This window comes from Crocodylus siamensis, chromosome 6 (assembly GCF_052110815.1).
Source record: "Crocodylus siamensis isolate JL-2025a chromosome 6, ASM5211081v1, whole genome shotgun sequence".
Taxonomy (NCBI): Eukaryota; Metazoa; Chordata; order Crocodylia; family Crocodylidae; genus Crocodylus; species Crocodylus siamensis.
In genome coordinates, this window is record NC_143400.1 from 92,815,418 (window position 1) to 92,843,090 (window position 27,673).

Sequence of the window (27,673 nt, forward strand, 5' to 3'; positions counted from 1 at the left end):
TTATCTGCCATTTTAGAAATGAGCAAGTTTAACCCAACACAGCTCTGCCTTGGAGGACGTCAAATATGCTACTTGGTCTCTGTTCCGAGTGATGTAGCCAGAGATTACCACGGTGGGGGGGGGAACCCCGTGCAGAAGAGACTGAGGGTAAGGACAAAGCATCCTCACGTAGCGACATTCTTAGCCCTTTGAACCCTCTACCTTAGGTATGTGCCTGCAACCCTTGGGTCAGATGGTGGCTCGCAACACGGAGATTTTGGCCACTTGAGAGCAGAGACCTCAGGCTGTGGAATGCAGAACACACAGAAAGCAGAATTGTTTGTTTCTTGGCACAAAGAATCCAGAGGCTCCGGCCAAAACAAGCCAGTTACGGAATTACAGACGAAAGCTTCTTTTTAACCTTCTTTACGCTGTTAAAAAAAAAAAAAAAATACTCAAGATGTCCAGGGAGATTTCCAAATTCCTGAATCTCGCAGCTGGCTGGTAAACACTTTTGCAAAAGGGTTTGTTACCCACCTCTTCCCCAGCAGGGTATGTTGTAGGACATACTTTAATGCGCATATGGCAGGGAGGATCATGCTTCAGCCAGGTTTAAAGCACATCTTTTTAACTTGTTCTGAATAAACAGGAGCCTCACCCACTGCAGGAATCTGAAGTGCTGGAGTTTCAACTGGGTGAGTTCCCTTGCAATTCCTAATGGTAATGCTGCTGGATAGGATTGAACACCTATCCCATGCCACGAGCGCACTAATTTTATGCCTGTTAGAAGCACAACTTTGGATCGTTTTGAAAGATAAAAGTGGAAACTGTCGATCCTCCTGGATCATGGTGTATGCATGAGGGCCACCCAGATCTTCGATGCGTATGCCTGGGCAGGAATTTTTTTGGAAGGGTGGAGGTTGCCCAGACCTTCCATCCTCCCTTTAGGCCACTGAGACAAAATCCAAAGACCAGATGTTTGATGCCTCCATGGCTGTAGTTGGCATAAAAGTGTCTGGGAATTGAACCACAGGGGACTCCTGTGAAATAAGGTAGCTATGGGTTATTATGGACAAGTCAGTGAGACCAGAGCAGAACTCATGGGTAATGCCACGCTCTGAGACATGTACTCAAACAGCTGATTCTTTATACCAGGATGGTTTTAATCGCTCCCTGAATTAAATATTGGCAGATACAGAAAGTTCAGATACCAACTATTTTCCCAACGCTTACAAGACTGGGTTCCACAGTGCGAGAAACCAAGGGCCTTCAGGCACAGTACAGATACGGTGAGTGCTCAAAGATCACCCCTTCCCAGTGCTCGTGTGTAAGAGGCAGCATTCCCACCCTCTACCAGCGCCCCACCACAAAACCGTGCGGCACCACTGACCCAGAACACATGCCAAGTAAGCAGGTTCAACGCATCTCCCCAAGGGATCTATTTAACACTTCTCTTCCTAAAGGGACAGTGGCAAGGTAAGCATGTCCAACATGACCTACGGACAATTGTAAGCAGATTCTCTGCTCCACTCTTGGTGGAGAACAAGGGAGGGAAGTAGCACAGCGACATGGACAGAAATGCTGCTCCTGAGCGCTCTATTGCTAGCATGGAAAGATGGTGCAGTAGAGGTGGGCTTAAAAAAAAAAAAAAAAATGCTGCCTTCATTCCTGCTGCACACCCAAGACTTACCTTGGGACTCCTAGGTTGGCAACCCCTTGAAGAACCTTTCATTCTTCTTCCCCCCCAATAAATAAATAAATAAATAAAAAAAATCCCACTTGCTCTGAGAGTGTGTGGAACAAAAATCTTGTAGGGAGACTCAAAAATAGAAAAATACTACTTAAAAGGAAAGCCCTTTCCTCTCTTCATACTAGAACAGAGCTCAGGAGCCTGCTTTTCCCTTAAAGAGTGGCTGCTGCTGTTGCTAACACTTAAAGCAGGGCAGGTAACATCAGCAAGTGAAAGGACTACTCAAAGCCCTGAGCAGAGCAGCGCACTCAGCTGGTGCTGAACATCTCCATTCCCTTTCAGAAAAAAAAACCGAGAAAAAAAATAAAACCTTTCATCTCCAAAGCACCATGTCTGCCAGCATCCAGAGGTCCAGGAAAGGCACATCATATTGCTCCAGACAGCACTTCACTGGCTAAGTGCATATCTATGCAACCAATCCCCTGCAAGACAAGCAAGTGAGCATCTTCCCCTTTACACACACAAAGACACTGACACAAAAGATGATGCGTTGCGCCAAGACCACAGGACAAGTCCAAGTCAGATCCAGGTATGCCTCGAGGCCAGAGGTCCTCCTCCTCCTCGAAAGACAGCCCGAGGGCTTCTTTCCAGGGTACCTTAGGCAAACTCAAACTAGGCCTTCTGCCACCACAGGAGTTCCAGGTCACTAACGCTGCACTTTATGTGCCAACCTTGCCACTGTCCCTCAGGAAGGGGATCTTCATACGTGAACTCAAAGAATTCAGTGACTCTGAATGAATCTGGTCATAGGACCACATTTACACAAACCAGAAATAGTTCAGAATGACAGGGAATTTGTATGCATCTGTCTCTGTCACCCCACTTTAGGAGCAAGAGCCTCCCAACAGATAGCTTAATACACCATATATAGGCCCCAAGAAAGATCTTAGACATATGCATCTCCTATTTTCCCCCACTGGTTCTCACATCATGCTGTGACTATCCCATGTAAGGTGCCATTTGGGAGGGAAGGGCTGGGAATAAATGTAATTCACAATGGGATTGTCAGTCAGTCAGTTAGATTTCAGGCCCCACACCCACACACCATGCACTGGCATCAATCTTCCTTGGCCCACCCTGCCAGGCAAAGCCTGGCTGGTAAGAGGTCCCTCCCTCCCCTCCTGAAAAGGCAGTGGGAGCGCGCCATCTCATGTCAGCCTGCTGCGTCAGTCTTGGTCGCCTTCAGACGACTCTTCTTCTGCCTCTTCCAGCCACTGGATAAACTTCTGAAGCTGCAGGGACAACAAAAGGCAATTATGTAAAATAAACCACTCAGCAGAGATACTTTAACAAGATGACTGCAGGGTCTCAGCTGTCAGACATGACCACAGTTCAGAGGGCGGGGGAGACTGGGAACAGTGAAAACAGAGCAAACAAGCAGAAAGAGACAATTAAATCCAGATGCCATGGGAAACGGATCTTCCTCAGATCCCAAAAGAGGCCTCTTTAGGGCTGTGGCACCCCCAGAACCCCACTGAAAAGAGCAAGGTTGTGGCCAAGCCTTGACCCCTCAAAAGCTAAAGAGAAAGAAGCAATGACAGTTGCACCTAGTTTTCCAAAAGCCTCTTAAATAATCCCCAAGCTGTAGATTACCAGACAGACTGGAGGCAATAGGCAGAGTGGGTAGGCAGGGTCTCCATGCAGACTAGTTTGGGACCTCCGAGGGCAGGGCATGCTCAGCCAGGCAGGAACCAGCATCCAGGAGCACAACGGGCAGGCAGGGCCAGGGCCCAGGTCACAGGGCAGTGCCAGGGCCAATCCACTCCTCACGTGACAGATTGTGACTGACCTGACGCAGGTGGGGGGCAAAGCAAACACAGGTGGGGGGCCCCCGCTCCAACACAGGCACTCGCAGGCAATCACAGTACAGCGCAGCTGAAGGGTGGCATGGCTCCAATGGACTGTGAGCGCCTGTGCTGGATGCAGCAGGGGCCAGGTCATGGGTGTGCACTCCGCCTCCCTCCTGGGTTGGGCTGGGCACAATCCATCATGCAGGGAGCAGATCACAACTCGGCTCCGGCCTTGGCCCCATGTTGTCACCACCCTGTTATTCAGGCCCCAGCCACCTGTCCTGCTTCCCGTCCAGCCGTGGCCCCATCCCACACACCTGGTTGAGCATGCCCTGCCTGCGGGAGTCCCAGGCCAGTCTCCACAGAGACCCTGCCCACCCACTCTATCTGGCACCCCCAACTGTGGGTGCAGGGCAAACTGGTCAGGGTGGCCAGGCAACAGGACTGAGTCTAGTGGCAGTGGTGACATTGGTAGAAGCTACCAGAAAGAGCCACCACAGCAGGGGCTGCCAGGAAGAGACGTCTGGCTACCACACTGCCCAGCCCTGCTGCACACCTGGGACCACCCATGTGCCACAGCCTGGGTGGCTCCCACAAACCTGGGTAAGCTTGAGCTGAGGGACCCACCCATGGGCTGGATACAACCCCTGGGTGAACTGGATCCAGCCCACAGGTCATATTTTGCCAACCCCTGGGTTAGACAAACACTGGGCTTGGATGGTTTAGCATGGATGGTCCTGCCTGGAACAGGGGGTTGGATTTGATCCAACCCCCTGAGGCTCCTTCAAGCCCTATTTTTCTGTGACTCAATGACAAAGAAAGCATTGATGTTTCTGGCAATCGCAAGCCAGTTATGAAATGACTATTTTGAAACCAACCATTCAGCACTGTAAGTGCTCAGAGATGGGGATGCCAAGAGATTGCCTAGCCAGGTAGAAAGGTTTCATGCAGAAGGCAATACTGCCTTTGCCCACAGCCCATCTGAAATAGTTGTCTAGCTTAGAGAGGCTTCTCAAAGTTCAAAGTATATGGTCTGATCCCAGCACTCAGTTCCTGCAAAACCTGCTAAAAAACCTGTCTCCCCCTGCTACCTCCATTCTTTATTCAATCACAGTCCAGTTACAGAAGAAAAAAACAGTTATGTAGCTTCTGCTCTATGTAAAGGCCCCTATGCATTTCACTGGTCCAACGTATCATGATCACTACTCCAGAAAAAAGCCGTCAGTGATCTCTAAAGGGCCATGACTCCATGCAAGGCTGCTAGTGAATCCTCCACTACTACAGACTTACCCGCTGGTTTCTGCGAAGCTGCCTGCCCTTATCAGATGTGTCCCGCCGAGAAAACCAATTGAGAATCATCTCTTCTTCCAGGATTTCCAGCTGGTAAAAGGCCATCAGCACCTGCAACCATCAGAGAACAGCCGCTGGGGGTTACAGAACAGGCAACTCTTCTGGGATTAGTACACTGAACAGACAAAGGCTTGTGAATTGTGACCTGTGTCTCCCAAACACAATCATGAGTAGGAGAGGATACAATGCATTTCCTTGTGGTTTTTATTGATTAAAATGAATGCATTTCTCACAAGCCAGGCTCCCAGCATCTGGCTGCTCTGGTGCACAAACCATTCGAGTCTGAGATCCTCTCATGGTTTTCAACTCCAAAGGATGCAGGGAGAAGCATTTAGGTGTTGAGAGTCCCAAACCACCCTCCTGCCTCCAGTTCAGGAAGCCATCTCTTTCTCTTCTTTAAAGTACACTGACAACCAGCACTGAAATGGATCTTACAGGGACCTCTTGTGTTTGCGGAGTCAGATACATACAATTTTTGCAGCAGTGGCAGCAGGGAAAATTGCCAACGTGGTTCACCTGGCCCTATCTGTAGTAGCCACATCTGCAACTCATCCCTGTATGGTCTTTTTTAAAAGGTGCCTTCTGGTGGGTGTCAAATGCAATTGATCATTTGTAGAATTAAGCTACTGCCTGATGCAGCAAGGAGGTGTCAAGGCAAATACACACTTGCTTTCTGGTGCTTCACCACCACTTTATGCTCAAGTTGATAAGACACTTTGCAATGAGTCCCCTTGCGGCAGAATATTTTGGCTGTGTATGCCAGCTCCAATAATAAAGTGTCACTTCAACTCCTGGCCACAGGGGAAACCTAGGCCCCTAGAACAATGGATGTGTGCCAGACAATCACTGTAATTCAAGGACATTTTGGCTTACTGAGCTGAAGTCTTTTGGCTTTAGTCCATGCTTAGTTCTTGCGTTGCAGCAGGAGTTAAGATTCCTCCTTACTGAGGAACTGAGGTGCAGGCAAGCTCACAGAAGAGCTGCGAAAGAGACAGGGCCTTGCAAAGTAATCATTTGTCAAATGATTTTGGACTGGGAGGGGGAAGTTCAAAAGTTATACAGCAGAAATAATCTGGTAATTGAAGGTGTGGGCGGGGGGAGAGGTGCATGTTTAATATTCTCCCGGGTTGAAACTGTGGAGAGGCCTACCAGCCACACACTTTATCCCTAGATTACACCAGGTTCAGCCTGCAGAAGGGGTCCCACTCTATCCGTCTGCTCATTTTGCATCTTGAAGCAGGGTACATTTCATGTGGCAGCTAAAAACTTACTGGATTCTCCAAATTTGGGGGGAAAACGGGCTTGATGCTTCAGTGAAGCAAATCTTTATCTGTAAATGCTCCCGCCCATTCTGTAGCACCTCTGGTGAGTCAGACACTGCCAGATAGCAGCTCCAGGTAGCATGTTGTTAGCCAGCACTGGTCCCCAGCTATGCTCAGATATTCTTCCACATACCCCTCCCAGCAGAAACAAAGAACTTCCCTTCCTGATGGAAGACAAGCTGATAAACCCAACAAAGCCACAGCTGGTCACAGAGATGGTAGAAACACCAGTCCTCCCAGCTGCGAAGGGGAAACTTACTTTAGCCATTGAGGTGCAGAGGCCATCATGTTCCAAGAAGAATTCCTCAATGGCAGATAAGGCATCCAAGTGATCTGACGCCCGCTTAATGTAGTTCTTAAACAAAGGGGTCCAGCTCTTCAACAGCTGCAGGAGTAAAGAAGGTTTCCTGGATTACAAGACTTTTCAGTACCAACATGCCTTGAGCCCAGTGGGGACAGAGACCTTATAAAGGAAGTTGACCTAGAGAAGAACATTTTTGGAAGCCATTTGCATAACATCCAGACCACTTGAGTCTCCTGCCCAACACCTGAATAGGGCTAAGGGGACAGCTGTACAGACAGGATACAGAACTACTAGGTGTCCCCAGACACATCACCTTCTGTCCCTGTTTGTGTGTGCGTAACCTGGCAGCTGTCAGCGATGTGTTTTAATGTTATAATAAAGGAGATTAAAGGAGCCAGGCAGCTCAAAGGATGCCATTTTATAAGAGACAGCAGTAGGTCAATTAGACACATTGAGTCCACAACAGCAGTTGGTATAAAAAAAGAGGTTCTGCTGGAAAGCAGCAAAAGCAACAATTATTCTTAATAGAACCAAATGTTAAAGGGAAGACTGTGCAGGGCATAAATCCCAGCTGAGCCAAAGGGAACATGGCAGGATGGCCTCCCTTTAGAACAAAAACACAGCAGCAAAAGTATCCAGACTCAGTCTTCATGTGTTCGAGTGCCTGCAAGGATAGTGGATCTGCCAAGAGAAAGGGGGAGCAGACATAACAGACAGGAAGCTGCCATGTTACCAGCTGATCTCAGTTTCTCCCTCCAAGGCTTATATTTAATTAAACCTTTAGTTTAAGGATTTGGGGCTGACTCTTCAAGCACTGTGCTGCTGCTCTCACTGGTACACTGCCAAGAAGAGGAGACAGCACAAAGCAGCTTGCTGACCACTTCGCATCTGGGAAGGGATGGCTCCAGGTAGCGCGGAAAGCACACGCCCTGATCAAGATTTCCAAGAGCTTTCAAAGTACCCAGCCAGAAAAGAACTCAACACAAAGCCTTCTGCTTAGCCTCACAAGGATCAAGGGTGAGTAGCTCTCTTTAACATAGCGGACAGCCATGTCAGCGAGCTTTCCTTCTGCTTAAATGGGTTACTTTGACAATAGGTAAAGCAGTGGCTAAATATTTACAGCATCTCAACCTCCTCCATGTGCACCTACCCAGCTGTTCTCACTCTGCCCTGCTGCAGCCCTGGGATAGCAGCTGCCTCTGGGAACGAACACATCCGCCTGCCGAGAGGACAGAGGAGCCCAGACAATAGCAAAAGGGACCTCTCCGGAGTTCATGGCAAGCCCTTTCTCCTCCATGTCCTCTCTCAGCCAACACTACCATTGAGAGGTAGCGGCTTTGCCAGCTGGAGAGCTGAGGTCCTCCATACCACGCACAGAAACCTGAAGTACCTTCCAAGACAGCCAGAGCTAAGAACACAGACTGCACCACACCAGCACCAGACAGCATCACAAATGGCTCCCAAGGGCGCCACACTCCAGCTCCTCTTTATAATCCTTTCCCATCTTGGGCACATGCTGGATCTCTGTGGTTTCAAGCATCCAGTGCAGGAATGAGGGACAAGAATGCAAATACAAAACAGGAGGATTTTATATATTTACCAATGACTGACTCATAGCACATCAACAAAAATAGGGCACAAAGGTCCCAACACTGTGGCACTGCAAACAGTTGTGCAGACCTGTAAGCTGGAGAGTTTCAGGAGCTATTTTAACCCCTGGGCCACCTGTTTAATGCCAACACTCCCCATCTCCAGCAACAAGTCATTGCATTTTACCCTTCTATGGGATCTTCCCCCCTTAAATGCACTGCAGCAATTATTAAGCAGCTTCCATGTAATGACTGAAACTGTTCTGGAGGACGAAAGATTTTTCCATGCGAGTCTGAATGTGGGAAAATACATTCTTCAGCCATACTGAGGAATTGCAATATTTTGGGTTTGCACAGACACAAAAGAGAAAACAGGAATGTTCAAGACTTCTCCAACCAAAACTGGGTGAGATCCCTAAAGAGAAACACCACCCAGCAGAAAACCTGGCTAGAAAAAGGTCCACTGCAAGTTCCTGTCATGGGAGATTTCCATCAGTTCCTCTTACACTGGGTCCAGGCACCACCGCTGCATCCACTGCACCCTGAAAACGTGGGTTTGTTCCAGCTCTTCCTGTTTTCCAAAACCCAGTCCCTGCAGCTGGATCTGAATTTCACCCAGACTCAAGCACAAGGTGCCATGACCATGCTTTAGGCATGTTGTTTTGCACAAGTGCGACTGAGATGCGGCTTCAATCAGCAATCACCTTGGCATCATCCATGCTGACTCAACTTAGCTGCTTCCACTGAAAGTGTGGATCACCAACCAATCCCTGAATAAGGCCTTCAGCTGCTGCTTTCCCTGCACAATGTTGTGAAAGAGAATCAAGAGTAAATTGGATGCTTATCTTGCTGGGATCCTATGACCCCAGCTGACTTCCTGCCCTCTGGACAGGGGGCTGGACTTGATGATCTCCCGAGGTCCCTTCCAGCCCTAATGTCTATGAAATCTATGAAATGTCTCCTTCACAGAACTGGAGACATGCCTCCAGTGCTGGAACCCAGACAACAGACAGCTACCCCATCATACCAGACTCCCAAAAAGCCACTCTCCAAGTCTGCCATCCTCATCCACAACACAAGGTTGTGTGACAAAAATGGTCTTCGATCTGTCCGCTGCATCAGGCCTTATAACACAAGCCAGATGTCAGAAGTTCAGGGAAGCAGGAGTTTTCCTGCAACTTTTCTATATTATAGATTCCAGTATGATTCACAAAGACACCAAACAAGATGCCTGATGGGTGCTTATGGCAACACTGCCAGTTCAAGTTACCCAGCCCTGCTGATTTCTCAAGGCTCTGTGTTTCCTCTGAGAAAGAGCCCTGACCATATGCCTTACTTGCGGGTATTTGGTTTCAAAATGTCATAACTTTGAGGGCTTCACGCTCATGGAAGCCACTGCTTCAGAACACTGTGGTTTCAAGTCAAACTGTACATCATGACTATGGTATTTCCACAATTTTTCCCTTCTGAGCTGTCTTTGGAAGAGCGCTGCTATCCACCCTTTCACAACCAATCCCTCTTTCTCCACCATCTCTAAGACCTCACAGACCAAACAAAGCATGCAACATGGCTGTGCGAGGTTTGGCCACCTCCTGGCCGTAAATGCCTTCACTTCGACCAAAACTGTTTTAATAGGGCCTGGATTTTCTTGCACAAGGCTGTCCTAACTTAATTCTGGTACCAGCAAAGGTTCTAGCACTGTGCTACTCACACACAAATTGTCTGGCCTGCGTGAAGCTACTGGTAGTGAACGGTTCTCTGATCACAACATGGTAACTCTGAAGGAACACATCCTAGACAATACATAGGCGGGTATTCCTCCAAGTCTGCTGCCTCTGTTTCCTTGGCCTTCTCCAGCTGTCTACATCCATCTGCTATCTCTTTTCCTATACCCAAACTGCAAGCTCCTTAGGGCAAGGACTTTCTATGTCTAGCATAATGGGATCTGGGTCTTTGACTGGGGTCCTCAGCACTGTTGCAGTACAGGGCATTCATCTTTACAAGGTGTGCTTGATACATTGTCTCATTTTAAGTGTACTGCTGACCACCCATAACACACCTCCTCCCTCCCCTGGGAGTCACAATTTCCAGTTTGGGAAATGCTGCGCTAAAATTTCTGCATGTGGGAAGGACTTGAATACATAACACTGTTCCTAAGATGCACACATGTGGGCTACTCTTTTCAATGGAAGACTTGGAGAAGCTGGCAGCCCTGCTGGAAAATTGTTTCTGCATGTGATCACAAAAAACCTGCTTGCAACAGTACAAGTAATGTCTGTATTCAATACATTTGGGAAGGGTATATGCCAGTATGAAATCATGCAAAGCACATCTGTACCTGCCTTGCAAAATTCCACTTGTCCCTGCCACATCATCAGTACACCCAGAAAATTAGTCCCTTTCACCTAACTTTCATCGTGCAAGAGGGTGAAGAGTAGATTTGCTGCTTACATTGGAAAATGTTCCTGCCAATATGGCCATGGTGAAAAAAAGTTATACACAAAACATGCCCCCTCCACACATCTTACCTTTCATTCATTTTCTAGCTAAGAATATTGCGTCCAGGATATAAGAATATTGCGTCCACACTTGTCCAGCATCTAGTACAACACAGCCCTGAACTGAGACCGGCATCACTGGGAACCACCTTGCTACAGGGGCAGCCTGTTTTGTTTTATTTTGTTTTTTTCACTATATTTCTTTATTCCAAAAAGAGCTAAAGCCATGGGCTCAGCTCCTCCCCAACTCACCTACTTCTCTGTAGTAACCCTGTTTCAATGTTTCCTGCATGTCAGATATTCACTGCAAGATCCAGAAAATGGTGGAGCTGCCTCTTATTCCAACTCAGCTCCCCTGTAACAGCAGCCTCCAGATAGTCAATTCTCTGTTACATTACTTTACACGAATGCTTACAGTCTGAAGTCTGCTCTGGCATTCACCCCAATTCATTTTCTCACTGGAGTATATTTTTGCTTGGGCCTCATAAAGAACACTGGTAAACAGAATAGGGGGTTCTCCAACCTGGAAAATTGTGCCTCGTGAGGAAGAACAAATGAGCATGAACCAAAGTGTTTAACTACTGCAGGTTTCCAACAAGAGGCATCTCAGAAACAGAACTAAGCTGCATTATGGCATCCACTTACAGAAGTGTTAGCCATGTTGCTCTACACACCAAGGAAGTTTTCCATGTGTCTACAAGCCACATAACTCCCCCATTCTCCAAAGCCAATGTAACAGCTGTCGAGTAGAAATGAGTGTCCAACAAAAACCAAGTCATTTCCAAGCAATGATCTACCCCCACACCTCTTTGAGATTCTTGTATGGTATGCAGCACAAGGGGAAGGGAGCACCCAGCTCTTGTTCCTACAACTTGTCAAATGTAAGTTGGCAGCAGGGAATGGGGCCTTCTCTTTCTAAAATCCCACGTATGCTGCACAATAATGGGAAACAGATGGAGAATCACAGGAGGGAGGAGGTGCACTCACAGGAAGTAATGACACGCAATAGTGTTGAGGATCCAGTTCTCCATTCAGCTGCTGCAGTGGGAACTCCAAGACCACCTTACTAAGCACCTGCATCACCTCCTTTAGGCTGATGTTATAGGCATATCTGTAAGGAAGAGGGGACATCAAAAAGGGACCATAAGCCTGCAGCCTCTGGCACAATATTCCAACCACAGCAAGTCTTTGCCTGGCCGCTGTCTGAAGTCTCTCCCTGTAATGCACAGCACACTCCTTTAAGAGCAAAGCTGAATTTTAAACTTCCCTGTCTTGGCCCCAAGTCCTTTCTAAACCCAATCACGCAGTCAGAAGTATGCTCAAATTGCAGCGGGTCTCATTAAATGCCCTGCTCCTAAAGACCTGGCTTCAAAGTGTAATGTACTGCTTTGCCAGGGACAGCAAGCTCACTGACTGGTGTCCTAAGGGAAGAAAGGAAACACTTATATTTAAGAAGTGGTGGGTAAAAGACACTATTAGATCCCATTCTTTAACTCTTGCCTATTTGACTGCTATGTAAGCAGAGTGGAAATGCCACATCAAAATGTGGAAGTCTTGGCTCTGGACTTGTTGATTAAATATTGCACTGTAAGAGTGGTAGCTCCTTGCCTAAATTAATACAGGCCTTGCCTACAGATATCCAAGAGTTATTTAATCCCTTGCCTTGGGACTCAGGACACTTAAATGGCACAGAGGTTACAGAGTTGGGCACACTGCTTACGTCACTGGTCAGTTATCCTCCTAGACTGCCATGCCCATGGTCACTGACATTGTTTCCCTTTTTCTTTTTTTCGCCAAAGCCCCATGTGTCAGGCTTATTGGGTGTAACACATGAGAACTGCAGTTCCAAGGGAGGCACTTACTTCAGAGAGTTTATTTCCAGGACCAGGTTGTCACACGAAATGTTCTCCTCCTTGCCCCTCTGCAGGGTGCCCAAAACTTCATTCTGGAACACTGGAACCAAACAAGGAGAGGCCATTAGAGGAGAGGTGGCAGCCGAGCACCCAACTCCTCCCATGACAGAGAACACCACCCCCTTGCCAGGTGCAGGGATAAGCCGACTAGAGGGCTGGCATTTGCCACATGTAACCCAATGCAAGCCCATATTGACAATACTATGAATAAATGCACTATGCATGGAAAAGAAGAGACAGTTAGAGTCCACCAATCCCCTTAGCCTCCCCTGGGAACCAGTGCAGGATTGCCCCCCTGACATCTCTCTGTATTCTCCCAGGGCTATACCCAAATCTGTGTTAAATGGACTTGGACAAGGGGCTTCTACCATTCTCTGTTCCACAGCCCAAGGAACATCAAGGACCCATGAAAAATAAAGCACATGAGAAACACTGGTCAGGAAGCATAAGACAATGCAACACAAGATGTTCTGAAGCACCCTTATCAGCATAAGGCTCACTCCAGTGGTTACAGGCTCAGGGTCTCTCCCCCACCCCAGTCCTAGGTCTCTTACCTTTGATGTCATCCAGCTGAGGGGAAGCAGACCGACTGTCTGGCTGCTCAGAGCCCAAGCTTATATCACTGTCTGTCTCACTCTCTTCCCCCAAATTCAAGTGGGGGCCTGAGGAAAACCAAAAAAAAAATCACCTTTAAGAGGCACCCCTGGGAGTAAGGGAGCTGCAGTCACTCAACTGGTGGGGAAACAGGGGTACCTCAGGTGCCACCCTCCCACAGACAACACTGAGGTATCTGCCTAGCGGATTTTCTACTTCTAGGCCCAGTCATTCATAACCTAAATAGGAAAGTGGAGCCTGATGCCAAGGGAACTGTGCTTCTGTAAGCATCAGAGAAGGCAGTATGTGGCCAGGGTTACAGAGAAAGCATCGCAATAAAACTGCTCACTCTCAGTCAGTGAGCAACAACTCAATCACTTGAGCTGGAAGTCTGGCAGGACAGATATAGCCTGAGCTGGGCTTTTCTAGGGAAAAGGACAATCAAAGTACACACCCCAAAGGGACAACAGGAAAACCTCAGTGACAGGCAACAGTACTGGACACTTAACAGGCTTCCTCCCTACGAGCTCAGACACAAGCTTGGAAGTCTGTTATTTTGATACAACAAGCCTATGCAGGAACAGCAAGAGCTGGAACCATCATTTGGAGAGTGTAAGGGGAGTGATTCTGGTCCCTAAATGCTCAGAAGGCAGGTCTGTGCCACACAACACCATAACTATAGTCAGGACCCCATGCACTACACCACTTGGGCAGCCAGAGAATTTGCCACGGGATCCACCCACAGTTGAGAATTGTGCTCCAGGATCTCAGCCTTCCCCTTTGAATAAAGTGCTTCTTAGCCTTTTATGGCTGAGGATAAAATTAAGCCAAAAAGCATCAAAGAAGCAACATCTGCCAGTCTGAAAATCACCTAGACCAAGTGCTACAGGCAAAAGTAAGACTCTCCTCGTTTCAGCATGAGTCAATCGTCTAACCCAGAGGTTCCCAACCCCCTTAGACTCCAGGCCTCCTCAGAAAATGCCTGCTCTTCACTTTCACTTGTTTCTTGGCTATATATATAAAGAAAATATGAGAACAAATTTTCTGTGGCAAAGAACTTGGAAAGACCACGGCAGAGCAGGATGGTTTGGATGCTCTGCATTCCTTTTGGAAATATCTGGGCTGATCTTGCGACTCAGGTATAGGTGCCTGCAAACCTAACGGTGCTAATGTTGTGTGGCACCCTTCAAGAGATCTCACAGCACCCTGGTTGAGAACCACTGGTCTAACCCAAGAGCATTCCCCTGGCCTTCCCCCCTCCTCCTAGCCCAGCTCTGTATCATGGAGTTTGCATCCCCTTCCTCAGGAAGCCATCCTTAGTTTAGCTGAGCACACCAGGTTTTAACGTCTTGCATACAGACATCATTAATGCCCCCTCAGCAGCTCTCCAATGAAGGAGCACATGCTTGTATAAGTCTCTCTATTCCCAGGTGCCTATATTAAACTTTCCTCACCCCATAAGCTCTGTCTCTGCTCTTCCTCATCCACTTCGTTCTCATTGTCCGCTCTCCAGAGATATCCTCTCCCTTCTGACCCAACCTCCAGCTTGTTGTAGCCTGAAAGGAGATGACAGTGTTTAAAGGGGAACATATAGGGACGGCCAGGAGACCCGAGATGGACTACCCTCTTGTGGGGGAGTGAGGGCATAGCCGAAGGGTCTGCACTATAGGCGATACACTCAGCAGGGCCTGGGTCGCCCATTGACATGCAAGGGCTGTAGCTCTTTGGCCCAGGCATGTGGGGAGACAACCACACTATCCTTTCATCTTGGCCCACAAGCAGCACAGTCCAACTGGCTTTACATGCCCTGACCCATGTTTAGAACCATATGCAAAGGGGGGCTGATAAGAGTCAATATCACATGGGCCAAGAGGGATACGGTTCAGGCGCTCCCTAAGGTGCAGAGGAAGAAGGAAGACCAGGCATCAACCTCTATCCTGAACTGAATGACTGGTTAAGCATTAGCCGGTCATCTGAGTTTTGGCATGGGCTCAAATCCTAGGGTGAAAGTACAATGCTAGAGTCCCCAGTGCTTCATGCCAGAACTAAAAAGCTGAGTGCTGGGCAGGACAGTGATATCACGTTATCCCCTAGGAAAAGGCTGCAGGGGAGCTGCAGTTACTCCTCTAATACTATATACAAAGCTTAGCATAAGACTTTCTGCCATCCTGGGGTTTGAGAGAGCTCAGAACATGGGCTGGGCCATAGAGGGCAAAAATTCCACACGTGACAAGCCCCGAGAGTCCATAAGAAACACAAACCTTTTAGCTTCACTTTGATCTCCTCCTTGTTCACCCCAGAATCATCACTGAACTCATCATCCTCATCCTCATCCTCATCTGGGGGGTGCAGTGAGATCACTGTGCCCTCCGGGAGGGTGATGTCAGGACCCACCACCACCTGCAAGTGAAAAGGTTACACACTTAGTGAGGCACAGCAGCACAGCTCCCTCTGTTGTTATCCCCATCTCCTTCAATAGGCAGCAGTTACCTCAACACTGCTTACCCCTGAAACTCCTTTGGAACTAGTAGTGGTGTCTAGCACCAGATGAGCCAGACTCCTTACAGAGGGGACAGGGTGGGAGAATTAATCCACAGCCCAACCAGAAGAAGACCTGGAGCAGCCCTCATTCTGGGCGCTAGACTGATCTATTCGATCCAGGCCTGTTCCAAGTTGCCCTGGTCCAAGTTGCCCTGGTCCAGCCATTGTCCAAGGGTGAGTAGGTGGAGCTCTGCAAACATGAAAGCAGCTCACCTGGGAAGTGAGAACGCAGCGAGGCTTTAACTTAACGCTCTCCTTCACCTCAGCTTCATCACAGACGAGGGACTCCCAGATCTCCGCATCATTCGCTACGTTGACCCCGTTCCAGATCAGTGCTCCATCCAGGATAACTCTGTCACCTGTCACGCGCAAGCACAGAAATGAAGATCAAGGGAGATCTCAGCTCCCAGCCTGTATTTCAGCACTGTAACAATGCTGAATGCATTGGAGAGGATCCAGACCATTCACTCTAGAACTAAAGAGTGCCCTTGGGCACAGTAGAGAGCAGATGTGCTGGCTGAGACGGTTGCAAGGCTCCACAGTCCTCTCTTGACCAGGGCAAGCAGAAGGAAAATGAATGGGTGGTCTGTCAATCCAGCTAGACTGCAGCACTAACAAGCCTCCCACTTGTGGGTAAAGTGAGAACAATGAAGCTTTATTCAAAATTGTGAAGCAAGGATGCCAGGAGCTTTGTGGGCGTGAGATCGGGATGTGGAGATTGTCCACCCCCAGGGCACCAATCTGAATGAGGCAGATCAGTTAAGGAGACATTATACACACAGTCCCTTGGCATCTAAAGCTGCTTCCTCCTCCCCAAGCGAGAAGTGCCTTCCCTCTCACACAGCTTGTTTCACCTGGCATTCTGGCATTAGCTGGACCCCCAACACCCAAGGCCTGGACCCGTTCTCTCCACCCAAAGAACAGAGCCTCCCCATGCTCCCTCCTCCCATGAATGCCAATCTGGCACCATTCAGCAGAGCTGAATTCCCTTGAATCTCAATGGCAGCCTCAATTTGCCTGTGAGCTCACCCCCACACCTCCCATCTCTGGCACTCACCTATCTTGCAGTTCTGACCAATAATACTGTTGGTAATAGAGCAGTTGTTCCCAATGATTGTTCCCCAACCAATGAGGACGTTTTCATCCAGCACACTGTCATGACCCAGGCTCACGTCCCGCCCACGGTAGATGTTGTGCTTGGAATGGGTGTAGCTCTGTGCTGGGTCATCAGTGAAGTTTATCTCTGGAGTCAGAGGATAAACCCAGCGCCGGATGATATCAGAACACACAGCTTCATACATCTGCAGGTTGCATACATGGGCACCGTACTCCTCGGTGGTCACATGCATGTGAATCTGGTTCCCCAGGACCTGGGAAACAGACAGAAGAATGGCAGGGGGCTAGGCTATTTGCAAAGAATTCTACTCCTTGTACAGAGCTCTATTCCTGGTCACCTGCCACACACCCATTGCCTTTACAAGCCACTCTTCTTCCTACTGTTTTTGCTCCCATGCAGTTCAGGCCCTCTGTCAGATGCCTCACACTCCCCCCTAATAATCTTCAAGGACATCTAGGGCATTATCTATGTTAAACTACAAGGCTCTGGTGATCTAGTTTTCATCCCAAATGTTCCTGATCTCCAGGCTCCCAAGTGTGTTTATAAGGCAAGACTTGTTATCATCCTGAAGGCTTTCAGAAGGCATATCACTTATTTATACAGGGTTGCTTGCTTATTGGCTAGCAAGGGCTGGAACCAAAAGCATTACTTTTGCTTATGTCAAGAGAGATTCACAAAGCTACGTGAAAGGTCCAGAACTGAAATGCTCCTAGGATGAGGTTCCCACATAAGACAGAGAAGCATCAGCAGAGGTCTGCAGAGACAGCTAGCATACCCCTGCTGATGTGACACGGTGTGCTCTAACCAGAACTGACATTCCTTCCCACTGCAGAAATCCAGCTTTACAGTTAGAAAGGGAAAGGGCCTTTGCAATCAAGTTCTGCTATTTACAACTTGTATTATCATAGCCTAAAAAGCCCAAACATGGTCACAGCCCTGTTATGCCAAGTGCTGCCGATCTCGTGACAGTCCTCGCCCTACACAGGAAAACCCAATGTATTGTTCTATTATAGGTGAACTGTGGTTACAGTTCCATCAGGTTTTCTAGATGAAAAAAAGACAATTTTTTGTACCGCCTATCCTTCTGCACAGAAGCTGGGCCAGGAGAAGAGCCAATGCTACTGTGAATCAGGAATTGTAGGTGCTAGTGAAGGAGAAAATTGTCCACCCCTCCCTCAGGACATGTTAGAAGACAAGCTAGGTTATAGGCCTTCATGGAAACCCTTCACACAAACATGGCACATGAAAAAGGGCCCTAGCTACCAAAAAGTCACTTGAGAAGCCATTAGCTTCTGTGAGGTCAAGCAAAAGTAGGTTGTCTCCTTCTCACCTCCTCATTCACCAGCAGGCCGCGCACAAAGTCATCCCGAGTCTGATAATCAAAGTTATCAGTGAACAACTCTGCCACCTGCAAGCAGAGAGAAAAATATGACAGCAATGCACAATCAGCTGCAAAAACAGTACAATGACTAATGCTGAACAGTATGTGATGCAGGAAGACAGTGCGCTCCTGCCCTGAGGATCAAATGGCTTCTCCTACCAGCTTGAGAGAAAGCTGTGACCATTTCCACTAGGAGTGTTGTGGGAGAAGAGATGGGCAGTGCACATTGAACAGGTTCCACTTTTTCAAGAGAAAAGACACCACTTTGGTACTGCAGGCTGCTCAGCCCAACCTAGCTTCATAATTTTGCTGGGACGGAGAATGAAAACCAGTTATCCTAATGGCAGAAAAATCAGCTACTTACTGACTCTAGGGTGTAGTGGGAACACCCCTGACTGTTATACCAGGCAAGAAGTGACCTTTGTGGGGGGGCTCCCTGTCCCCGGGTGTCAGAGATGCCATGTCTGTTGCTGTTGCCTGCACAATACTCAGACAAATTTAGTTACTTCTATTTTATCCTGGTCAAGTTCATCCAAGTATACACATCCCAAGCCTCTTCTGTTCTAACTGTATCCACAACAACAGGTGCTAGAAGCTAAAAGTACAGGTGCAGTCCAAGAATCTGTCCTGTTTCTTGTGTCTGTTTCTCTGTGGCTCACCAAAAGCACATGGGAATGTCTCCTTGCTAAAAGGAGGCTTACACCCAATGGAAAGAAGGGGTCATCACAAGGGAGGACTATTCTGTAGTTGCTCAAGGATGTAGCGGGGTAGTTAGGAAGGCCAAGGCACAGATGGAACTGGGACTAGCTTCCCAGATTAAGGACAATAAGAAGTCCTTTTTTAAATACATAGGGGGTAAAAAGAGGGTCCCGGGTAATGTGGGGCCCTTGCAGATGCGATGGGAAACTTGGTCATCACACCAGACGGCAAAGCTAACATGTTTAACGATTTCTTTGCCTCTGTCTTCCTAACTAGGGACCAGAACAGCCACCTCCCTGCTGGGCCCCCCTCGGGCCCCGGGGGAGGCACACCTGGGCCACGGGTTAGCGAGGATTTAGTTAGGGAGCTTCTGGAGGGGTTGGACGTATTCAAGTCAGCCGGTCCGGACGATCTCCACCCTAGAGTTCTAAAGGAACTGGCTGAGGTCATTGCAAGTCCCCTGGCACAGCTTTACGAGCACTCGTGGTGCTCTGGTGAGGTACCAGAGGACTGGAAGAGGGCCAACGTGGTCCCCAACTTCAAAAAAGGCAGGAAGGAGGACTCTGGAAACTATAGGCCGGTTAGTCTTACCTCGATCCTAGGCAAGCTGTTCGAGAAAATTATGCTGGCACCCAGGAGGGGCCAGCAGGGGACTGCATGCTTAGGGGCAACCAACACGGGTTCATCAGTGGCAGCTCCTGTCAGACCAACCTGGGGGCCTTTTACGATCAGATCACCAGATCATTAGATGGAGGGGTAGCAGTGGATATAGTCTTCCTGGACTTCCGGAAGGCTTTCAACACTGTCTCTCACCCCGTTCTCATTAAGAAACTGGGGGGCTGTGGTGTAGACACCCACACAGTCAAATGGGTCGCCAACTGGCTGGAGGGCCATACCCAGAGGGTGGTAGCGGATGGGTCCTTCTCAACCTGGAAGGACATGGGCAGTGGGGTTCCGCAGGGCTCGGTCCTTGGGCCCACACTGTTCAACACCTTCATCAGTGATTTGGACGAGGGGGTAAAAAGCACCCTGTTCAAATTTGCTAATGACACTAAGATGTGGGGGGACGTGGGCACACTGGAAGGATGCAACAGGCTACAATCAGACCTAGACAGGTTACAGGGGTGGGCGGACGAGAATAGGATGGGTTTCAACACAGACAAGTGCAAGGTGATGCACCTTGGGAGGAACAACCGGCACCATACCTACAGGATAGGGAACTCCCCTCTTGTCAGCACGGAGAAGGAAAAGGATCTGGGGGTCATCACCGACTCCAAGATGAACATGGGCCGGCAGTGTGGGGATGCAGTCAGGAAGGCCAACCACACCTTGTCATGCATCCACAGATGCATCTCCAGCAGGTCCAAAGAGATCCTCCCCCTCTATGCGGCACTGGTCAGGCTGCAGTTGGAGTACTGCGTCCAGTTCTGGGCACCACACTTCAAGAGGGATGTCGACAGCATGGAGAGGGTCCAGAGGAGGCCACTCGCATGATGAGGGGACAACAGGGCAGGCCCTATGAGGAGAGGCTACGACCTGAACCTGTTCAGCCTCCAAAAGAGAAGGCTGAGGGGGGATCTAGTGGCCTGTTATAAACTAGTCAGGGGGGGATCAGCAGGCATTGGGGGAGTCACTGTTCCCCCCGAGCGCCGCCAGGAGTGACCAGGAATAACGGTCACAAGCTGGCAGAAGGTAGGTTTAGGTTAGATATCAGGAGGCGCTACTTCACGGTCAGGGTGGCTAGGGTCTGGAACCAACTTCCAAGAGAAGTGGTGCAGGCTTCTACCCTGGGGGTGTTTAAGAGGAGGTTAGATAAACATCTTGCTGGGGTCGTTTGACCCCAGTACTCTTTCCTGCCATGGCAGGGGGTCAGACTAGATGATCTGCTCAGGTCCCTTCCGACCCTAGAAACTATGAAACTATGTGTCCATGACCTGCTTTCCAGATGACGCAGCAAGTGCAACTGGGTTTTCAGGATGCCTCTTCTACTTAGCAGTGTTCCCATCAGACTACCACTAGCAAACTAGCTACTGGGATGTTCCCCTGTCCTACAGAGCTGCAAGAGCTTACCTGTGGGGAACAGATGCTGATGTGACAGTCTATCAAGTCGTGGCGCACTTCCACATTCTCAATATTGCTCTGGAACAGGTTCTGGAGAGAGAAGCGAAAAACAGAAGGGCTGAGCATTGCAAGAACTATCCGAGCGAGAAAACAAAACTCTGCACCAGTGGGGGCATCATCTTGAGAAAGAATTTCAACATGCTGCAGTTCAGGAGAATGTCCCCAGATTTAAACTACTACTCTGGTCACACAGGCAGCAACAGTACTTTGTGTACTGAAAGATGAATTATTGCAACAAGGGAGAAATCAATCCAGCAGTGTCCCTCACAAGGAAAACCTCCATGAGAAATGATCTAAACCACTAAGAGGGGTGACATTATCAGCAGCTTCTTTACACTGGGAGCTACATGAAAATGAAGCATCTATAAAACTTAAAGACCACCCCTGGATTTCTCTCTTTAAGACTGTGTACCTCTTTTTACTCATCTAAAAAGGGAAAGCATGATCCAGATAAGAACAGTGGTCTGGGAATGATTCACTTCTACTGGGGGAGGGTTATATTCAAAATATCACAGGAAAGGATCTGCCTAGTCACGTGACATCAAAGAAGGGGCTTTAAGAGACATTTCATTGACTACATCCCATAGCAAGGCTCATACAAGTCATCCTTGCTGCACACACAGAATCCCAATGGAAATGAACTGATTTATAGTAACCATAATTAAATAAGAAATCAACCCAATCTGGCTTAACCATGGTCCCACCACATCTGTCTTGCCCTCTCATTCCCAATGCGACTACAGAGCGGGGATAAACTGAAACATCAGGAGTTGTAAGTTCTCCTATGCCACTTACCCCGCTCTGTTCTGCAAACGGAAGCATTAAGGACAGCTCCCCCAGCCCCACGTGTTAGCAAAGGGCTGCTTAGGGGCACAAACAATCTTTCACCTGCCGCCCTCACTGAACACACCATAGGAAAGGGAAAGCGTTTCAGCCCCTGGGTCTTCTGGTAGTGCAGGACACGGTTTGTTGCACTGTCCATGGCAAGAATGATGTCATCCTCCTGGCACCTGGCACGATGACCTGGCGAAGACTCTTTGAAAACCATTGTCATCACAGACACGTTCTTCTCCAGTTTACGGCGCACCCTGAGCAGAAAAGGGAGCATTGTAAGTGATGCTCTTCACTCTTCCTGAGGAGACATCAGAAAGCTTCAGCAACAAGCCAGGCTGGTGCTCCTTCTCCCTACACACCTACCTGTGCTCTTCCAGGGCACTAGAAATGTTGATGTTGGACACCACATCCCCAGAGACGAGGAGGAAGTCTGAGCGGACAAGGGACTTGGCATCAACGTCTCTTAGCACGTCACCAAGCGAGCGGTACAGGTCAGAGGGTACAAAGCGCACGGTATTCGGAGAGGTGTGGCAGCACCACTTGGACTTTCTGGTTGGAAAGAATGAATGAAAGGGTTATGCTCACAGAAGCCTAGGCTATAACACAGTACTCCAGTGCGGGGGGTGGGGGGGAGATGACAGAGTTCTGCCCACAACTATAAGTATCACTTTATAATAGGAGGGTAAGAAGCAGACTTAGGCAAGGTTATTTTTGTAGGACAGACAGAGACAAAGATGCTAAAGCCTCAAGACCACTGCTTTGGAAACAGGACTCACCTATGAGGAGAGTTTTGAGAGAGGAAGAAGATAAAAAGCAATTACATAAAACCATGCAGCGAGAGCAGGAAGGAAATGCAGCTGCCTGCTCCTCTTTAGTACATGGGCCTATGGGCTGTGGAGGCAAGACACTTTTGAACGGAGAGCTGTCCCCAATGTGCCAAGTGAAGTGGTGAGAAGGGTCAGGCAACAGTGTAACAAGGCAAAGCATTGTAGTTTCAAGGATGCCCATGTCAATAAATGTCTAACTGGGAAAGCTCTGCCTGTAAATACGAGCAGCAAGACAATCAAGTACCAACATATACATAAGCCCCAGACCAGACAGACACAACCGTCTGACAGTGCTGCCACACCTTGTCTCCTATGGGAGGGATATTTCTCCCTTCACATGGGCAAGAGAATTCACTGAACACCCCACCTCCTAGGACAGAACAGCATGCAGCTGTCATCAGCCAGTGGGGTCACCATGATCTAAGAGCTTAAGAGCAGCTAGATAAAGAGAAGACACAGCAAGTTTACTAGAAACCGTTCCTTACTGTAAATGCTCCTTTATCTCAGCTGATTTCCAGCAACAAAAAACAAAGGTTTCTTCCACTCCGGTTGCAGTAAGGAACTCCAGGGTGTAGTCAATCATGGCCACATTTGCCAGAGGAAGGAGAGCCTAAAGAAGCAAGAAAATGAGCTGAACACATGCTTCAAAGTCAGTGGCAGACTCTGCCAGCTGCAGGACACATGACTTTCAGCTGTGTCAGAATAATAAAATCTATGACTGCCCCCCCCTCACCATTCCCAAGGTAACACGAGCGGATTCCCAACATCTCTGAGGGGAATGAGAATCCTCCGTTTTAGGGATCCAAAGAGCTAAACATGCCACACGCAGCCCCCTCAGAAAAGCTCGCTAGTAACTCAATGACAAAACTACAAAAAAGAACTGGGAGTGCTGACTCCATTTTTCCAGCTCTGATCATTTGAAAAAATTGTCATATATGAACGATGAAATCAAAGGATTGCCAGACCTCAGAACAGAAAAACAAAAAAACCCAGAAAGCTTATACAAGTGAAATGAAGACCATCCAGCAGCTGGGGATTCATGTTGTTCCTTCAAACATCATCTACAGCTGAAAGATCATTTAGAATTAGTTTTGAATCCATTATTTGGAATTAAAAAATGATTGTTCCTTGACAATGAAAAATTTACGATTTTTTTCCTCTTTCACATCTCAGCTAATAACCAAGTACAGATCCTGTAATCAGGACTGCAAGAATATTTAAATAGCCGATGAGACAAGACAACATCTCAACCCTACATCTGAACACACTCTACTTTAGCACCCTTAAAATTAGGGCAAAATATTCTCTGATTTGCTTGCAATTTCATGGGAAACATTACTGTTGCTTGAGAGAGCAACTTTGCTTCTTCCTGCTCAATCAAAAAGGTGCTCGTCCTACATCACCACAAGATGGAAAGCAAAGGGTACTATTGACACTCTCCCTCCAGTCCCCAGCACTGCCACTGATGTGGTTTGGATTTGTGGTTCATTTTTCCTCATTGTAAAATGACTCTGAGTTTTCCCACAGAAAAAACTGGAGCATATAAACTGACATATAGTCAAAATCTTTTGACATGCTCCTCCCCTTTGTATTACATGTTCCTCCAATAAGACAGCAAGGCAACCAGCTTGCTAATCTCTTTTCATAGTGCCATGAAATGCAGCACTTATCTTTTATTCACAGCCAAGACTGGAAACACAAGACAGTGTAAGATAAGGTAACAAACAGCCCATCGTGGCATTCAAAAATGTTCCCTCCAATGGTGCACTTGGCTAATGCACACAACGCTGCATTCCTGTTACTGTCACTCTGACTAGATTCTTTTCATCATTGTGCTCTGAGCCCATTTGTCATGTCTCATCAGACTAGAAGCTAGCTCTTTGGAGCAGGGAGCGTCTTACCACACTGGTACAATACCCAGCACAAAGAGGACGTACGCCTCCTTGTCTGCTTATAGTTTTCTCTCTCAGGCTATTTTCCTGTTTGGGGGCATTATGCTTTTTTAATATGCTACAGCTTGCATCTGAGAACTAATAAGATCTCAAAGGACTACTCTACCATTGTTTGGACTAGTATGAGGACAACATTATTTCCACGCTTAGTTTTCTATTCTACAGCCACTTCCTCTGCAGCAATTCAGAAGCTGGCACATCAACCTCCACCCCAACCTCCTGGTCTTGGAAAAGAAGCAAGGCAGCATCACACTGTCCACTATTTCACTGTAAGAGTAACTTTTTAAAACCTCCTCCATTTAACATAAATTGAGCTTCTCATTGAGTTCCCATGCATCTGTGTTGTCTCCTTTACGTTCTCTCCTGTGCAACTCCTTTCTGTTTTGGGGTACTTCGTTTTTTCATGTACTGTCAATAAGGCTTTAACAAAAGCTCACAGATCTTGATTAAGGCCAGAAAGAACTTTTATATCACCCATTCTGATCTTCTATATATCACAGGCCTTTAAATGTTATTCGGTTACTGCCACATTGAACCTGACAGCTTGTACTGGTCATAAGAATATAAGCAGTGCCATACTGGGTCAGACCAACAGTCCATCTAGCCCAGTATCCTGTCCCCGACAGTGGCAGTAGCAGATGCTTGAGATGGGAAGTGTGCAAACTGAGTACCCCCCGTGTCATCTGTATTTGTGCCTTAGTTCGTTTCTCGTGGACGTATTCGGTTACAGATGCTGCTTGTTGGGAAAAAGCTGTTGCCACCAGTGTGACCAGGGTGGCAGTTCAGACTTGGAGACATTCTCCTTATCTTCAGCCAATTGAAACACCTTCTCAAGACATGCCCCAACCAGTGGACCTGCAGCATCTCCCACTATTCTAGTCCTGGCTCTGCTAATGGATTGCAGTCCTACCCTTCCCCTCTTTACTAATTAAGCAGTGGGGGTCCCAACACAGCTTTGTTAACACAAAGGTGTCTTTGAGCCTGAAAAGGTTAAGAAATATTAGTTTATCCCAACCATGCAACTGGTCCAATAAAATGTCACCCACAAAAATCCTCGTGTCTTACATGTTTCCTGGACCATCATGGCTACATCGCTTGAGCTTGGTGTCTCGCTGTGAGGTCTGCCTTAACATCTTGTCTAAAGTGTGGAGATATGCATGGCTAGACAGATGATATATATTCCAGATCCGGCCCACAGACCAGTCGCACAGTCTGGATCTGGAACAGGAGTCGTGTGCAGCGTAGTCCTGCTCCTGCTACTCACCGGCCAGCGTGCTGCGCAGCTCTGAAGCCTCCACCACATGCAAGCGCCCTTGAGCAGCATACAGCTGCTTCAAGGCTGCACTGCACCTGGTGGCCACTCTGGGAGGAGAGTTGTAGTGGGCACTGCATGCAGCAGATGAAGCTATCGAGTGAGCCCTGCATGTTCCCTGTAGATCACTCTGAGAGTCATAAACAGCATCAGGGGCTGGATGATAGGGCTCTTTGGGCCAGATCTAGCACATGGGCTGCATCTTGACGCCCCTGATCTACAGTGATCCCTGCCATACTCTCCCTGTCATCCAGCAGCCTTGGCTTAGAGATGCCAGGATTTACATCCCTGACTGTTCTGGTAAAAGACTAACTCACATCTCCAGAAGGGTATCCAGTCAGCTGGAAAATATCAAGGAATGGAGAATCTACCACTTGGCCATTTGTTCCAATGCTCAATCCCTTGTACCAACAGAATATGCATTTTATTTATCATTTAATTTTGTCTGGCTCCAGCTTCCAGCCCCTGGCACTGGCTATGCCTTTCTCTGCTAGACTAAAAAACCTATTAATATCCACAATAGTTTTTTAAGGACATTTTTCATGTTCCAAGGCAAATCAGCCAAATCCATTCCAAATCCATGAGTCATTCAAGAACCACATGTCGCCCCTGCTACCAGCAAACATCCTCCATCGCCACCTGGGGCTTCAGACACTTCCAAATCATTTGGCGGGCATCCTACGTGCAAGCCTCAGCCTGGAGGCTTAGGACGCGGATGCCTGCAAATTTTCCTTTGCATACGGCCGCAGAAGCAAGTTAGGGGACTCTCTACCATGGACCATTATACCTGCTGGGCTCAGCACGTGATGTAATGAACTGGGGACTGGACCTGATGATCTTGCGAGGTCCCTTCCAACCCTAATGTCTATGAAATCTATGAAAGAAGCCCACTACAGTCAAACTCCTTTTTGGTCACCTGAGCTTTGAAATACCAAGGCTTCTCCCATACGATCAACAGGCTCTCCTAAAAAAAAAAAAGTTTTCCTGGTGGAACACATCACAGCAGCTTCCCTCTCCAAAACTGCTCCTCCAGGCTGCCAGCTATCAACCCAGGACCACACGGGAGCTGGCAGCAGCCCACTCCTGGCAGAGCTTCTCCCAGAACAAGCCCTGAGTCTGACGTCTCTCTCCATTCAGATGTTGCACAAGGTACAAATTAGGGAGCTCCCACGGCAACCCACTCTGCTTTCCACATGCCCGACATCCACCCAGTCTGTCCTCGCCAAGCCGGTCCGGGTGCTCCTCGAGAGGCGGGGCTGGCGATCTGCTGGCGTGACAGCAAGCACAGGGCGCTTGACACCTGCGCACAGCCGAGGCGGCGTCTCCTCCCATCGCACGTGCGACCGCAGACACGAGCCCCTGGGCGCAGATGAGCAGCCCCCGGGCGCAGATGAGCAGCCCCCAGAGAATCTCCACTAGAAAACCCTCCCCACACTCGAACCAGGACAAGCCTCTCCCTGTGGCGGATAGGGAACCCCGGGTCACAGCGCACCCCGGCCCAGAGGGGAGAGGGCAGCGTCGCGGAGGACCCCAGGTGCCAGGACCCGGTAGTGAGACCGAGCGGGGGGGAGAAGGAGGGGTGTCCCGGCCAGCCCCTCTCACCCGAGGCCGGTCTTTGGAGATGGGGAAGAAGCGGCGGTTGAAGCTGTCGGCGACCAGCACGGCCTGGAGCGGGGGGGGCGGCTCCTCCTGTGGCTCCGGCCCTCGCGCCCCCCCGCTCCCGCTGCCCCGCTTCCCGGACCCGCGGGCCGCCATTTCCTCACGCGGCCTCATCCGCCACTTCCGCTTCCGGGCCCGCTC

General features: G+C 48.6%; 1 protein-coding gene across 1 annotated transcript; it reads right to left on the reverse strand.

Annotated features, from left to right (window-relative positions):
• Positions 1-1,121: 1,121 nt before the first annotated feature.
• Positions 1,122-27,673, reverse strand: EIF2B5 (eukaryotic translation initiation factor 2B subunit epsilon). The gene is made up of 16 exons (XM_090052679.1): positions 27,476-27,673; positions 23,095-23,219; positions 22,146-22,331; positions 21,859-22,036; positions 20,898-20,978; positions 18,078-18,155; positions 16,688-17,000; positions 15,844-15,989; positions 15,351-15,489; positions 14,544-14,645; positions 13,050-13,157; positions 12,445-12,535; positions 11,570-11,693; positions 6,451-6,576; positions 4,810-4,920; positions 1,122-2,961 (listed from the first exon to the last, which is right to left on the reverse strand). The coding sequence occupies exons 1-16, from the start codon at positions 27,644-27,646 to the stop codon at positions 2,896-2,898; spliced, it is 2,145 nt and encodes a 714-aa protein (XP_089908805.1). The 5' UTR covers positions 27,647-27,673; the 3' UTR covers positions 1,122-2,895.

Bases quoted from the DNA above. Each gene is read 5' to 3' on its own strand.
- EIF2B5 (XM_090052679.1), bottom strand. From the start codon at position 27,646: ATGAGGCCGCGTGAGGAAATGGCGGCCCGCGGGTCCGGGAAGCGGGGC. The intron at 22,332-23,094 runs GTAAGGAACGGT...CTTTCCAACCAG, and splicing joins GAGATAAAGGAGCATTTACA to AAAGTCCAAGTGGTGCTGCC. The intron at 2,962-4,809 runs GTAAGTCTGTAG...TTGTCCCTGCAG, and splicing joins AGCTTCGCAGAAACCAGCGG to CTTCAGAAGTTTATCCAGTG.